This window comes from Chenopodium album, chromosome 19, assembly GCF_948465745.1.
Source record: "Chenopodium album chromosome 19, dcCheAlbu1.1, whole genome shotgun sequence".
NCBI classification, from domain to species: domain Eukaryota; kingdom Viridiplantae; phylum Streptophyta; class Magnoliopsida; order Caryophyllales; family Amaranthaceae; genus Chenopodium; species Chenopodium album.
In genome coordinates this window covers 42,967-58,162 of record NC_137852.1, presented here as the reverse complement: position 1 = coordinate 58,162, position 15,196 = coordinate 42,967, and the positions used below count along the sequence as shown (strand labels likewise).

Genomic DNA, 15,196 nt, shown 5'->3' with positions numbered 1-15,196 from the left:
TACAAACGCATATTCACTTTATAATTTTTGGTTGCGTAAAGTACACCTATAGGGAGTGTTCGCCCTACTGAATAGGGTGAAATCATGGGCACCATTTTCCATAAAGAGGGTATTATCTTAGCTCCCACCTATTTGACTGGGCGAGCTCGCCCTAGGGGGTCGGGTAGAGATTCAGACCTTCATACGTTTTTCATTATTGTGAATTGTTCTACTCCCCAATCTCGCTCCCAATTGGGCGAGCTTGCCGGGGGTTGGGCAAGAGTTCTAGAAAGCCATTTTCATTGGTTTTGATTCTTTATTAATAGCCTATAAATACCTATTGTGTCTATCTATTCGTTATATACAAATGAAAAACACATAGACCTTTTTCTTTTGAGTTTCTAGACAGAGTAAAGTAGATTTCAGTAGAGTAGAGTAGGATTGGGTGCAGAGTATATTTCAGCAAAATAGTGCAGAGCAGGGCAGAGCTAGAGCAGCAGAGCAGAGTAGCTCAAAAGACATGGCCATAGTATTGTGAAATCCTAAACATAATAAACATAAATCAATTCCCATAGAGATCTGAGCAATTCTTAAAGTAATTTCAACCTTTCAATCGAGGTACGAAGTTGGAAGGTAGTTGTGTTACCCTTGGGGAATGGGGAGCAATCGTCACTGGGAGCCTTGTACTAGTGGTTGTGAAATGCGCTCCTAAGACAACCATAAAACACGTCTTAACTTACACGAGATTTACCATTGATTATCGAATTTTTGCCCTAATTTCTCTCTGATTTTCATGGTAAAAAATATCCCTTATTATTAGCTAATGTACTTAGTCATATATTGAAACTGGTTATAGTTTGCTGATGTTCAATACTCTAATCTTGTACAGTATACACTCTTGTATACTCATCAATATTGACAATATACTAGTGATTAAGCTTTCTCTCCTTCTCTCTAAGCTTTCTCGTAACTCTATCAATAGATTGATAATGAGTAATGACCCCAAATTATTGCCAAGAGTTTGATGACCCTAACAAAGGATGGAGCCACTAATAATTACTTTACCCTTGGCTAATTCAAGGGTCTTATTGAATTTTGCGTTGCCCTTCAGCAGTATTCAAGAAGCAATGCTCAGCTCATCCTTCTAATTTTGTTTTAAGCGTCAAATTAAAAACAATCACAATCAAATAGACCCTAATGAATTGCTTTGAAGGAAAAATCATTAATAAAATATACTTCGTATTGTGTAAATCTTGCGTATACTCTTTGAATTCATCTAGTCCAAGAAAGCGTGGATTAGTTTCGTGTATTGGTGATGACGTGATGTTTATGTTATTTACAGACATGTTGGAATGTAGCAGGCACAGTTACACAATAAAATACGAAGTAGTAACATACTTCCTCCGAAATTTTTGTTGACACGTTTTGATGTTTAAATTGTTCGTTACAAAGTGTATATATTTTGAGTAGCTTTTGTAATTTATAAGTACGATAAAACATAGTCAAGTTGAATCTTGCTTAAATCACCTCAATGTAAATTCTTGTAGCTTTTACTCTGGGTATGTATATTTTACGAGTATCATATATACGAAATATATTATAATGTTATAATTTGAGATATTAATCGTTATTGACCTTATTGTGTTGGCAAATCAAATGTGATTTAAGAAATGTCTTAATGTCTCAAAAAAAAAAAAAAAAAAAAAGAAATGTCTTAATAAAAAACACGGAGGAAGTTTTGCAAATAAATAATTGTTGCATCCAACTTCCCATGTGAACTAGTGGTAGGAGAAGAAACATCTAAATTTTAGGTTCAGTGATCATTGGCACCACCCTTTCTTTTTTTTTTTTTTTTTTTTTTTCTTTTTTTTCTTTTTCTTTATTTTATTTTATTTTATTTTATATTATTTTTTTTGACGGGACCACCCTCTTTTTCTCCCTTCTCTCAAAATAAAAAATTACAACTAATTTATTATAAATGAATGAAAAATTGAAAGTCTTATTGTAATTAATCTAATACGGAGGAATAGTGGCTTAGCTTACACATATATAATCAAACACGGTGAAATGAGAATGTGGATACATGAATAAGGAAATTACTTACACTACCCCTTAAATGACAATCATTATACAAATTTTTTATTGGCTGATTTTGATTATTTTTTTTAATGTTAAAATTAATTATAAATCATTTATCTAAAATTTAAAATTCATTAATTAGATTTTTGATTTTTTTGTATTATTATCTTAATTAGTTACCAAATCTAGCTTTTGTTAACACTAAATTAGAATTTAATGCATAATTTAATTATGAAAATATAAAATTAAAAAAAATTAAAAAAAAAATTAAAAAAGAAGTATTTTAATTTTAACTTAAAATAAATAAAAAATCAGCCAATGAAAAATTAGATTAATGTTAGATGTCAACCATAGAATTGCTTTTGTCCAAAAAAAAAAGAAAAAAAAAAAGACAACCATAGAATTTTTAACCCCATAAACACTAAAATGACTACATTAATCAAACAATGAAAGAAGATAACACTTATATAGGAACTCTAATAATATAATTGAGAATACTATTTGATTATATTGTTATATTTCAACCATATATTCTTCATTTTTATATACACCCGGGTGCATGTATGGTGTACCCGTATTTTTTTCTCATCAAATATTATTAAGTAAAAAAATCTTGTGCAATATGTATATAAATTTTCTTACTCCATACATTTTCATAATCTACATCTAATTGCACCTAAAAAGCATGTGGTTGATAAAAGTATTAGCTTAGCACAAAGTTTCATATTAATATTTGTGCTCTCAAAGTTTCATATTAATATTCAAAACATGTGGAAATAACATTGACTATCGACTTGAGCAAGTGAAATACAACAAGAAATAGCTTAGAATGCATTTGAAAAGTAAGAATAAAATTATTTCGTCATTAAAATGATGTAATCACATGACGTCTAATTTCACGATGTCATGAAATGACGACACTAATATTTCAACAAATCTTAGGCGATGCATGCATATTCACCTACAACGACGACTTCAGATTCAAGTCTTCCATAGTTCCATTGAATAACTAAAAAAGTGTTTTTTTTTGGATTATAAAGTATGTCTTTAAGAAATCTCACTTTACTTGAGAAACCTATGGATTATAGAAAAAGATGGCCAAAGAATTTTCAAATGTAGTGTATTTTTGGTCTGTAGCTTGATTCTCTTACGATGACACATCAATTGGCCGGGTTGCAATTACTAACTTAGGGTCTGATGATGATCTGTCCTGTTCACCTTACTTTCAAGTATTTCAGATTTAATTAGTTCAAATAAGTTCAGTTTAGTTTTTATAAAGGTTACTCAAGTACAAATTTCAACTAAAATAAGTTTTAATAAGTTCTGGTAATTAAGTTCAGATAAGTTAAAAGTAAGTTTAAATCTGTGAAAATCAGGTGAATAGAACACACCCTTAGAGATTTTTTGTTCAATTAACTTTTTCTTATTTTAGAAAAAATAAGTTTAGATAAGTTAAATCCAGATATGTACAGAAAAAATTAGTTTAAATAAAGTAGAAAATTAATTCTTGTTTACATAGGGATTACTTTGTTCAATTTAATTTTTTACTTAATCATGGACTTCTTTTAGAAAATCTACCAATCTTAATTTGAAAGCAATTCAATAACCTGACTGGAAATTTGTCTGGAATCTTGTATATTATCTATTTTTTCATGCATCACTTCACTAAAATTACCATTTATATATTTTTTTTGCCAGTAATTTAATTGAAAAATTGTTTGTATAATATAATTTTGTTGTTAGTATAATTATTGAACAACAAAATGTTAATCAGGGGAGGAGCTTTAAACATTAGAGCTGTCCCTCACTCTCAAAAAGTATAGATATACCAATTATAAATTAAAAGATGGTAAAAAAGTATATTGAAAGTAGATAATATTTTATAATTAACTTCTTATTTTATTTTAGGTACAAAACAATGCAATATGATAGCTAATTAGCTACACACGGAGTAGTTAAGACTTAAGAAATTTCTTTTGGTCTTGTCGAGGAAAAAGAACAAAGAATTTTCTATTGTTTAGTCAAGTCAATTTTCTATTATAGTTTTAACCAAAAGCAAATAAATCATTACACTAAGATGAATATATTATGGCATGACCATCATTTTTATAATTTTATGATTTTATCTTAACTAAGATGAATAAGTATATTACATGCGTAACGTAACCTTGAACTAAAGTTTCTATTTTCTTTGTTTTTGGTATTAATTAATAATTACTCCCTCAGTGGCCCCGAGAAGGATGCCTCTTTGGGTATGAACTATGGTTCAAAAGAATCAAAACCCACCATATTTAGAAACAACTACAAGCAACTTCTTTTTTAGTGATGAAGAAAGTGAAGGATTCATGACGATAGCCCTTTAGACCCGTAAGACGTAAGCCAGATGACATCACTTCGTTACACAACCAAAACTTTGGAGAAATTGTCATGTATGAGGATGACATACTCACCTTTACTAATTTTACTATGTATGTATGACATGGTGCTTGGAGCAACACCAATTGCGTAGTACTACCTCCATTACAGATTATTTACAGCATTTGATATAAAGTAGAGAGGAAAAATGTCTAATCGTTGCAAATAATATGTAACGGAGGTAGTATAATGGATCAGATCGGATTGTGTGTATCCGATAGCATATATAGTTTGTAGATTCTGATAAATGAATGCTATGTAATGGACGTAATCTGGACAATATGTTATTGATTTACACTTAAAGTATAACCAGTGTCATATCGAATAATTTTTCCTTTATCCAGATTAGCCCAAAGGGTGAATCGGGTGGAACACCAAAAAAAAAATATCCCATGACTCTTTGGTGCTTTTGGTCCAACATTAGCGGGTCAATTACTTAATTAAAAGAAGAGGGAGGAGTAAGGGGATCCCTACCCGGCCCCCAAACACCCTCACTTGGTAGGATTCGAACCTCAAATGTTTTAAATATGAGACAATTAACACTAATGACTTGTACAAATTACATACTATCCTTCTGATTTATGGCCTTCTATTCTTACAGTCTACGCTCCACGTATGATATACTCCGTATTAACAATGTATTCATTATATATTAAACTCTCCTTTAAAACTATTTAACACAAAAAATCATTATCAATCAAGTGAATTATTGGCAAAACTTGTAAATTACCGCGAAATTTCGTTATATCCCTACGTCAAATATGCCTTTTATACTCTAATCTGTATTTTATAATAAAGAAGTTAAAATTAGTTCAAGAATTAAGATCGTGTGCACTAGAAATCTAGAATACTTATCAGCAAACCAAAAAGAGAGAGATTTTGATTTATTTATTTACACTTGATATTTAAAAACAAGAGTTTGAAGTGGCAAAAAGTATATCTATATGATATCTACTTCGGATGACGTTTGAGGAGGCTATGAAAATATTGTATTTGGTGAATAACACTAGTGCACTAACCATATTGGTTTTTTGACAAAAAAATTCAATGAGTGGGTCTATTTATTTACTTCGTATTTATTTTTTTCTCTCATAAACTTAAGGGCCGAAATGATAAATAAGTCTCCAAACTTACCTATACTATATACTTCAACGTCCTAATGTTGCTGTCTTATTTTACTTGCTTAAAAAATATATTTAAAATTTCTAATTTACATTTTCAATTATGAAATTTTTTCTCCAATTTTTTTTCCTTTTCATCTTTTCACTTGCATAAGATCATCGATCATGTCCAAGTTATTATAGGTCAAGTGTATGTAGCTAAAAATGATACTCGTATAGTCGTATATGAAGTTACCTAAACATTACACATACATCACAGAGGGAGTGCTCCGTAAGACTCTAGAATTCGTGACAAGCCTACATGTGTTACACACTTCCACAATAAAGCCCTTTTTGAAGGGAGAAAATCATCTGTCCCATAATTTGTGTCCCACTGGTATTCCATTAAATATGATTGGTTCTAAAAATATTTATCTGCCTTTTAAAATTTGAGAAATGGGACCTTGTAATTATTACAACCAATGATATTAAATGGAACACAAATGGAACACGAAAAATGGAACAAATTTCAAAAAAAATAAATAAATAAACATTGTTCGTGAAGTACAACCTATGAGAAACTACTTTCACAAAATATGACGTTGTGGCATGTGACATCTATTTTTTTGGCCTTTCTGTCGACATTATATTGAATATTCAATTTTCACTTCAACTCTTTCTCACTCTGTTGGAAAATTAAATGAAATCAAAACAAGAAAAGATTGAGTATACATAAATCATGAATGAATCAAGTAGTGTGAACACTTATAATATGCGGCTGTTTTAAACTTCCACAAACAATGTCGAAATTTTATTTATACTACGTTGCTTTTTTGAAAGGGGATTTGCATTATGCACAATTATCAATAATTAAATACTTGTATATTTTTTAATTTATTTTATAATATTTGTAACCATTTGATTTTTAATACGGAGTACAATTTATTTTCCGTTAACTTTTATAAGTGGTTAGTCTACCTGGTTAGTATTATAGGATTAACTTTGTGAGGATTATAAGGGTTACTTAATCGATATGTAATATAGGGTTGACTTTGTTAATGTTGTAGAAGTTACTTGATATTTAAGAGTTACTCAATGAACATAGTAAGGGATAAATCTGTCAGTATAATAGAGGTTGCTTTGTTAGTGTTATAGGGGTCGAGCTACTCCGTTTTTTTAATAAGCGAAACATAATTTGGCAAGCCGTACAAAAAACATGTTAAGTATTTTTAATGACCTTTTTTTTTATAAAAATAAAAAATAAAAAAAGTCAACTTTTTATTTATAAATTTTGCTTATATATAATATTAATGATTGAAATTATACATTGATATGACAAGTGTGAAAATAAAAGTTATGTACATATTTAAAATAAGGACCTTTAAAATAACAGAGAAAATACTCTTTTTTTTTTTTTTTTTTTTTTTTTTTTTTTTTTTTTTTTTTGAGAAGGATAGAGCAACTTCAATGTCAAGCTAATTTGACAATTAGCTTGTCATGTCACATAAGCTTTTAAGCTAATTATCATTTTAGCTACTTTTTGCTCCAATGGCTAGCTGTTAGTAGTAGTTGTTGGATAGAAAATAACATAGAAAGAGCTTAATTGGTGCAATGAGCATTTTCATTTTGGCAACTTTAATTCCCAAGCAAATTAGCTTGGCAAAGCTAATGGTTAGCCTAGCTAATTAAGTTTTCTAGCTCCAATGATCAAGCAAGAAAATTATTGTAATTGCAAACAAGTCCCTAACTACAACCATTGGAGTTACTTAAAAAGATATAACATTATAACAACAAATGTATTGTATACGGAGTATATATTTATACAAAGAAGTGATTGTCGGGTAAATCCTTCGTATTTGTTTATAGAGAGACTAAATATAATTACGTGGTCAAAGTATATTACTTCTTAATGTTGTAATTTTGTTTAGGGTGTAAAGTGTAACTAATGTTGAAACGTCTAACACTTTTTTTTTTTTTTTTTTTTAAAGGTGGGAAGAAAAACGTAGATTGACCTAGTATTTTCATGCTTGACTTTCAAACAAATGTTGAACACGTATTGGACGCATATTTTATGTCTTAAACACTCGTTGCTGCTCCACGTCTAGAATTTTGTTGCAGTACGTACTATTAATTACCCAATTTCTCTTTTTCTTTAATACTTTAAGAAATTTATGTACTATTTCCTGGGGGTTTACAGTTTACTAGTCAAATTTTTTATGTTCTTCTCTAGAACTCTTTTACTATATAAACACTCACAAAGTGGCTGCTCAATGCATTCACATTATTATTATCCAATACTTTAATCTGGATTACTTCACCTATATATTTCAATTTATCAACCTCTTTCAAAAATCCTTTAATCTGGATTACTTCACCTATATGGAGTCATCATCTAATTGGGTTCTTGACACTTCCCTTGGTTTTAATCTTAACCTTAATCTTTGTAACACCCCGGAAATCGATGACAAGATACACGAGGATGAGGTTGGTCATTTATACTAGTTTCTAAATATCCCGTTTTTGTTACTTTGAGGCTGCTAGATCGATTCAGTTTTAAACTTATTTTTTTTAAACTTATTATAGTCGTTACAATGATAACAAACTAGTCCTAATATTTGTTTTTATTCGTGCTACCATCTAATGTTGTTATGTGTAATATATCAATTTAAAAACAGAGAAAAAGTGGGAATTTAGAAGAGGAGCTGAATAGGATGAACAATGAGAACAAAAAGCTCACAAAACTGTTGGCATCCATGTGTGAGAATTACAGTGTGTTGCAAAATCAGCTGATAGGTTTGATTAGTCCGAGTTCGAAAGGCAAAAATGAACAAGATCAGAATCCAAAGAAGAGGAAGTTTTTTGAAGCAATAGATTGTGGAATACAGGGGAACACTGAGCAGAGTTGTATTAGCTATGATGATGATTCATTGAAAAGAGTAAGGCTTCTTAGCAGCAAGCCTAAGATCACTAATAAAATGTTGATTCGGACCGATATTTCGGATACGAGCTTGGTATGTCCATTAGTTTCATCACTATTAATTCATAATTTCTTGGCTTGATCACAAGGCATACACTATGGCACTATGCACCTCTGTTTCAATATCATATTGTACACGTACAATATTATAAAACTAGACATTGAGATAAATCTAATAAAATTCTACGTGGTAATGGTTTTGCTACTCTCATTAAATGACAAGTTCCAACAAATAAGTAAACTGAGGGAATATGTAGTTTTTACTGCTGTTGATGATTATGATTATGAGATTTTAATTAGTACTAATTTTCTGTTGATTTTTGTTGTTAATTAGATAGTGAAAGATGGATATCAATGGAGGAAATACGGGCAGAAAGTAACAAGAGATAATCCGTCTCCTAGAGCTTACTATAAATGTGCTAATGCTCCTGAATGTCCAGTAAAAAAGAAGGTATGTTATCATCATTTTGAAAGATTTTTAGATTTTATGGCAATAATGGAGTAAATTTCACTAGTGAAAATGAAGATTAAACTAGTGTACAACAATCTCTTCAATATAACAAATAACTTCTAATCACTTCTTTATTACCATGTGTAAAAGTATATCCTGTCACGTAATGAAAAAAAAGGGTTTTACTAAGTTATGCCCCCAAAATTCTTCGGTGTCTAAGTTGTGCCCATGTTTTTTCAAACGTCTAAGCTATGTCTTCAACCTCACTAATTTTTATTAACAATAACCTTTGACGTTAACAATAATCTTTTTTATTATTTTATTTTATGATTTTTTAAATTTTTTTCAAAGTGTTAAACAAATTAGAACAGGACACATGTCAAATTAATAACGCCACAACACCATTGTTGACAAAATAACTTAACTTTCGTTATCGGATATGGCTATCGAAGGGTATTGTTGATAAAATATCGTGAGGTGGAGGACAAATCTTATAACTTTGGAAAAGCATGGGTACAGTTTAGAAACCGAAGAACTTAGGGGGCATAATTTAGAAAAACTCAAAAAAAAAAAAAAAAAAAAAAAAAAAAAAAAAAACCTGAAAATTTCAATAGAATTTAGAATCAGAGTCTTACTATAAAATTACCGGTATATCGAATCGAATATGACTCAATTGAAGGCTCTGATAAAATACTTGGAGATATAACCCGAATCACGTACAAAAAACTCAAAACTAAAAATTCATGTAATACAGCCATACAGGGCTCTTATGAGCTTTTTAACTCTATATACTAATCAAGGCTACAAAGCAAAAATTCTTGACTATCTAGCTAGCTTCTAAAAGTCAACAACGCCTTTGAGATTTTGTTGACTATGACAATTGACAACTATCTCCTTAAGGACATAGGCAAATAATAGGCCTTGATAGTTTGATTAGGCCATTCCTTTTTTATTGCTGTTTTTTTTTTGGAAAATTTGTGTTAACAATGTCTACATTCTTAGAATTTCTTCTTTTTACCTACCATTAGGTGTTTCGGTCTGATTTTTATCAATGGTTTGGTTTAATTTGATATGATGTCATGGTCTAATACACTTGATTGGTCAAGTTTTTTCTAAGTCCAACTCAAGCCAAACCCTTAACCTTATTATCTTCATATGCATTGAAGTTAAAGAGGGTAAACAAGAGTCTATCCTTGTTCCTTAGTGCTACATAAACGCGCATGCGTCCTATACCTTCTAGCTAGCGACGTCTCTGACCCTCTAGTTGGAATTCAAAGACGATAGTATTTATCACTTCAATAGGACCACTAGTCCACTACTATAGCAACATGCCACACACAGACACACTCAAACATAGTGTACGTATTATACTTCAATTACAATAGAATTGGTTACAACAATACAAAATGAATTATTTTATGAATTATATTATAATTAATGATAATGTTTTTGATTAAAACTTGTTTGCATGTATGTAAAAACAGGTGCAAAGAAGTGCAGATGATCCAACTATCTTAGTAGCAACATATGAAGGTGAACACAATCACCCTCAACCAAATTCAAGGGATCATTTAGATCAACATGTTGTGTTATGCTCAAGTCAATCAGTAAATGATAATAACCCCGTAATACGATCTCCTAGTAACACCCCTACTCTTAATCTTGATTTGATCAACCATAATAATTATTCCAACAACACGGAGAAGATGAACGACATCGACTCGAAAGTCGACACGAAGGCGTTGCAGAGATTACTGGTAGAGCAAATGGCATCTTCATTGACTAAAGATCCTTCTTTTACTAAAGCATTAGCAGCTGCCATTTCTGGAAAAGTATCAGAAAAAAACTATTGTGAACGATGGCTATAAATTATAAGCTAGGTGCGTAGTATGTTACTATAATTAGAATAATAGAACTTGTGTACAATTTTTAGACGGTATGTGTAGTACTGTGTACGGTATCTCATTATTACTATATTGCGTTTCAAGATTATTCCTTTTTCGACCGTATGTCATGACCAAGTTAATAAAATGAGAAGGACGAGAAGGAAAAAATGTGCAAAAGTTATATTTTTCTCCATGGTTCTTTGATTTTTGAGCTAATAAAAATATTTTAATTTTTCCACGAATCCCTAATTCCCTCCTCCTACTACTCTTGCTTTACTAGTTTTAGTAAATCAAACTTGTAAACTTAAATTTACTCATGTATTTTCATCCTTATTTCCCTTGCTATAATTTTGTCGGACCATTATTTGATTCTTACATATTCAGTGTCAATCAGTGGTTCGCGGAGGCGGATGTACCATGCCCCTTCTTAAAAAAAAAAAAAAAAAAAAAGCGGAAAGAATATTGTATAAATTATAAAAGACATTTAGTTAAAGTGAAAAGAATATGTTAATAAATTGTAAAGAACATATAAAATGCTGTTAAAAAATGTTGTTTATTTTCATGTTCTTTGATTGTCAGTATAATGTACTTTTATTTGTGACATAATGTTAATTGTTTATTTTGAAATGTTCTTTGAATTTTGCCTTTAGAATATGGTGGTTGAATAAAAATTATGTTCATTACATTATCATGTTCTTTATAAATATTACGGATGTTCTTTACATGTATATAAGAACGTAAAGTTAAACTTTTTATTTTTTATAAAATAGCTATATGTTTTTTACAAAGCAACTAATGTTCATTACAAAACAACTATATGTGATATTATTTATAAAATAAATATGTTTTTTTACTAAACAGCTATATGTTCATTCCGCCTTATTTTTTTTTAGAAAAAATCGGATGAAAGCGAATGCACAAAGTATCGTGCATCCGCCTCCAGGGAAAAAAATTCAACCCATCAATTGAAAATTTTACAGTAGTCATTTGAAATATAACTACCATAAAGTTTTCATGGTTATATAGTTCATAAATGACATGTTTTTTCCAAGTAATTAATTATATTACTTTATTTTAGGTATAAAACAGTATTATCAATAATTTAATGATTTATATAATTTTTAGTTTCATTTATGTAATTTTATTCTTATTTTATAGTTTCTCAAAAAATATTTATTTTATGTTGGATTAAAATTTTCAAAAAATATATTTGCATTGTAGATATAACAAGACTAAGGGCCTGTTCATATTTACTTAATTTCAGTTCAGTTCAGTTCAGTTCAGCTCCAATCAGTTCAGTTCAGTTCAGTTCCAATCAGTTCAGTTCAGTTCAGTTCAGTTCCAATCAGTTCAGTTCAGTTCAGTTCAGTTCAGCTCTTAATTTCCCTCTCACATAAAATATTCATTTCAACTTAATTCAGTTCAGTTCAGTTCAGTTCCAATCAGTTCAGTTCAGTTCAGTTCAGCTCCAATCAGTTCAGTTCAGTTCAGTTCAGCTCAGTTCAGTAAATATGAACAGGCCCTAACTATGACTATGTTATAAGGTGTAAAATACAAATTAATCATATTGTATATCGTTAAAATAATATGGTAGTCATTTTTCAAACGATTATTGTAACACTTTGACAATTTTTATCCCACAAAAAATAATATTTAAATAGATGAACAAAAGGGATAACTCCGAGAGTATTAGTGTTATGTAAGAATATATATTGATATAACTATGAAAATTTTCCTAGACAATTAATCCATCAATATATAAAAGAATAGAAACAAAAAATATTAAAGAATATAATTCAATAAATGTAGTTGCTTGCTTGTCAATTTAAAGCTAGTTAGTTCGTTCTCAAAGATCACAATAGTCAAATGATTAAGTAATTGTGGTGGTGGGGAAGAAATAAATGAGAGTAACATTCACGGAGCTCATTTGATCGACACTGCTCGTATTGTACTTGTACTAGGGTTTCTAAGATCTTTGCATTTCTTATCTATCTATCCTTTTAAAAACAGAGACATCTTTGAATATGGTATGTATTTCATTTAAAGATGGTGATTGAAGCTTTCTCAAAAACTTCACGAGTTGTTTTTCTAGGAGTGGATAACCCTTGAAATTGATCAATTTAGAGTAACGAACACCCCAACTAATCCGCGTACACCTATGACATAAGTTAAAAAAATTGACATGAAGTTACGACTTACGAGTATTAATCAATGAAAGGAAATTTACAAATTAAAGTACTTGTACAATTTATTAGCTAATTGTATAGGTTGTTCTTAATGGAGTTAACACGTCATGTACATTAAAATTTAAGTACACTAATTGCATACAAATTTATGTACAATTTCATTTCCAACATTATTGAAAACATCAGCGAATAGCTGTATCAGTTGCGGAGTATCATACAAGCTTATATACATTTTTAAAGGAAACAAACTTATCTTATGCACTAATTCATTCTCATTATCACTATTAGCGATTGATACTATATTAAAAGCTCCTCTGGTATATAAAATGTCGAAAAGACTTTTATACTTCATAAATTGAATTCAATGATGAACTAATATAATTAACATGTTCTATACTCGTGTATGGTTCTTATACACGGAGTAGCCGAATACCTTGACTGAAAAATATATCAAATAATACTTCGTTATAAATTAAGGTGTTTTTTTAATAAAAAATTTCAAGGTCTATTGTCTTCAAATCGAGTCTTAAGTCCTCATCCCATTCCTCCCCACAATAAATAGGTAGTGCATTTCATCATTCGTGACATCATAATAATTATATTTAATATTATTTCATGTTTTGGATTCAAAATTAGTTCCATGGATTCTTCATACATTATTTGAAGTCAAGAGTAACGAATTTGTTGGTTAGCAACAAGTTTCTATGAGAGAGATTCAAAGGAAATCTTAGTTGTTTGATTTTAATATTAATAACTTTTTGGATTTCACAAGTAATATATAGTATTACTAATTAAGCTGGTATGGCAAATCATGAATATTACTTAGTCAATAGTGCTACAACATTTAAATTAAGAATCATTCGTCCCAACCTCTAATTATTAACTTATTACTCATTACTCGTACATTATTGTCTCAACCTTTAATAATTAAGCATTCACATACTTAGGGCCTGTTCACATTTACTTAATTTCAGTTCAGTTCAGCTCCAACCAGTTCAGTTCAGTTCAGCTCCAATCAGTTCAGTTTAGCTCTTAATTTCCCTCTCACATAAAATATTCATTCAGCTGAATTCAGTTCAGTTCAGTTCAGTTCAGCTCCAATCAGTTCAGTTCAGTTCAGCTCCAATCAGTTCAGTAAATGTGAACAAGCCCTTAATGCTTAATTATTAAATATGTGAATGCTTAATTAATAATTAAGCATTAAGTATGTGAATGCTTAATTAATAATTAAGCATTCACATACTTGTCAAAAAAAATCAAAAAAAAAAAATCAAAAAAAAAAAAACATTCACATACATGATTTTACTAAAAGTGAACATGATAATATTTTTTTTGTAGGAGCTGAGATTGTTCATCGGTTATTCATTGATAAATATAGCTAATTAATTTGAGGAAGGAATATAAGGTAGCTACTAGCTAGTAGCTTAATACACTTAGTTATATTGTACAAGTATTATATTATCTCCGGCCATCAAGAAGACTTATGAACAGGAAAGCAATGTGATTAATTGAATATTAAGGAGTTGAAAGGAAAACACGCATATGAGTTGTCCCACATAATAAAAAGAAGGATGATGACTGACTTGATGAGTAGCATTCTTTTCCCGTTTTTTATTTTATTTTTTTATTTTTTTTTATTATTATTATTTATTTTTGTTGCAATGTTCAATATTTCACACTTATTAAGTTGTTAATGCATATTTTATATCAATATATTATAGAAATTTAAATTGAAATGAAATCAACAAAATTTATATTTATTTATATAGTATGTGTATATATATATAATGTCTACCTGGACAGTAATCAGTAAAACAAGTACAATGTATTACAGATATCTCAATTATCCGAATAATTATCTGAACACATGTTCGCCACATACTCAGATAAGAATTAGATGAGATAAACAAGTAAATTAACCGAACCAAAAATATCCAATGTATTAGTGTTCACATTTTGGGTTTGTTTTGTATGCCTAAACAAAGACTTCAACATATAGTTGACTTTTGACTTTTTTGGCCCAAATAGGACAATATTTTATAAAGTTGATGGCAAACCAATTGGCCCAACCACTAACTGATTAAAATAACAGACAACCTACACAAAAGATACGTACAATAAAA

At 29.7% G+C, this 15,196-nt stretch overlaps 1 protein-coding gene across 2 annotated transcripts; it reads left to right on the top strand.

Annotated features, from left to right (window-relative positions):
• The first annotated feature begins 7,883 nt into the window (after nucleotides 1-7,883).
• On the top strand, nucleotides 7,884-11,068 carry LOC145594652 (putative WRKY transcription factor 40). Of its 2 annotated transcripts, none has more exons than XM_081650984.1 (4): nucleotides 7,884-8,057; nucleotides 8,249-8,509; nucleotides 8,885-9,001; nucleotides 10,486-11,068. In XM_081650984.1, the coding sequence occupies exons 1-4, from the start codon at nucleotides 7,953-7,955 to the stop codon at nucleotides 10,867-10,869; spliced, it is 867 nt and encodes a 288-aa protein (XP_081507110.1). In that variant the 5' UTR covers nucleotides 7,884-7,952; the 3' UTR covers nucleotides 10,870-11,068. The 2 variants fall into 2 exon arrangements, with proteins under 2 accessions (XP_081507110.1, XP_081507109.1); XM_081650983.1 differs by having other exon boundaries at nucleotides 8,249-8,584; nucleotides 10,486-11,067.
• The last annotated feature ends 4,128 nt before the right edge of the window (nucleotides 11,069-15,196 follow it).

Coding starts and splice junctions, on each gene's coding strand:
- LOC145594652 (XM_081650983.1), top strand. CDS start 7,953: ATGGAGTCATCATCTAATTGGGTTCTTGACACTTCCCTTGGTTTTAAT. Junction 8,585..8,884: donor ATATTTCGGATACGAGCTTG/GTATGTCCATTA, acceptor GTTGTTAATTAG/ATAGTGAAAGATGGATATCA. Junction 9,002..10,485: donor AATGTCCAGTAAAAAAGAAG/GTATGTTATCAT, acceptor ATGTAAAAACAG/GTGCAAAGAAGTGCAGATGA.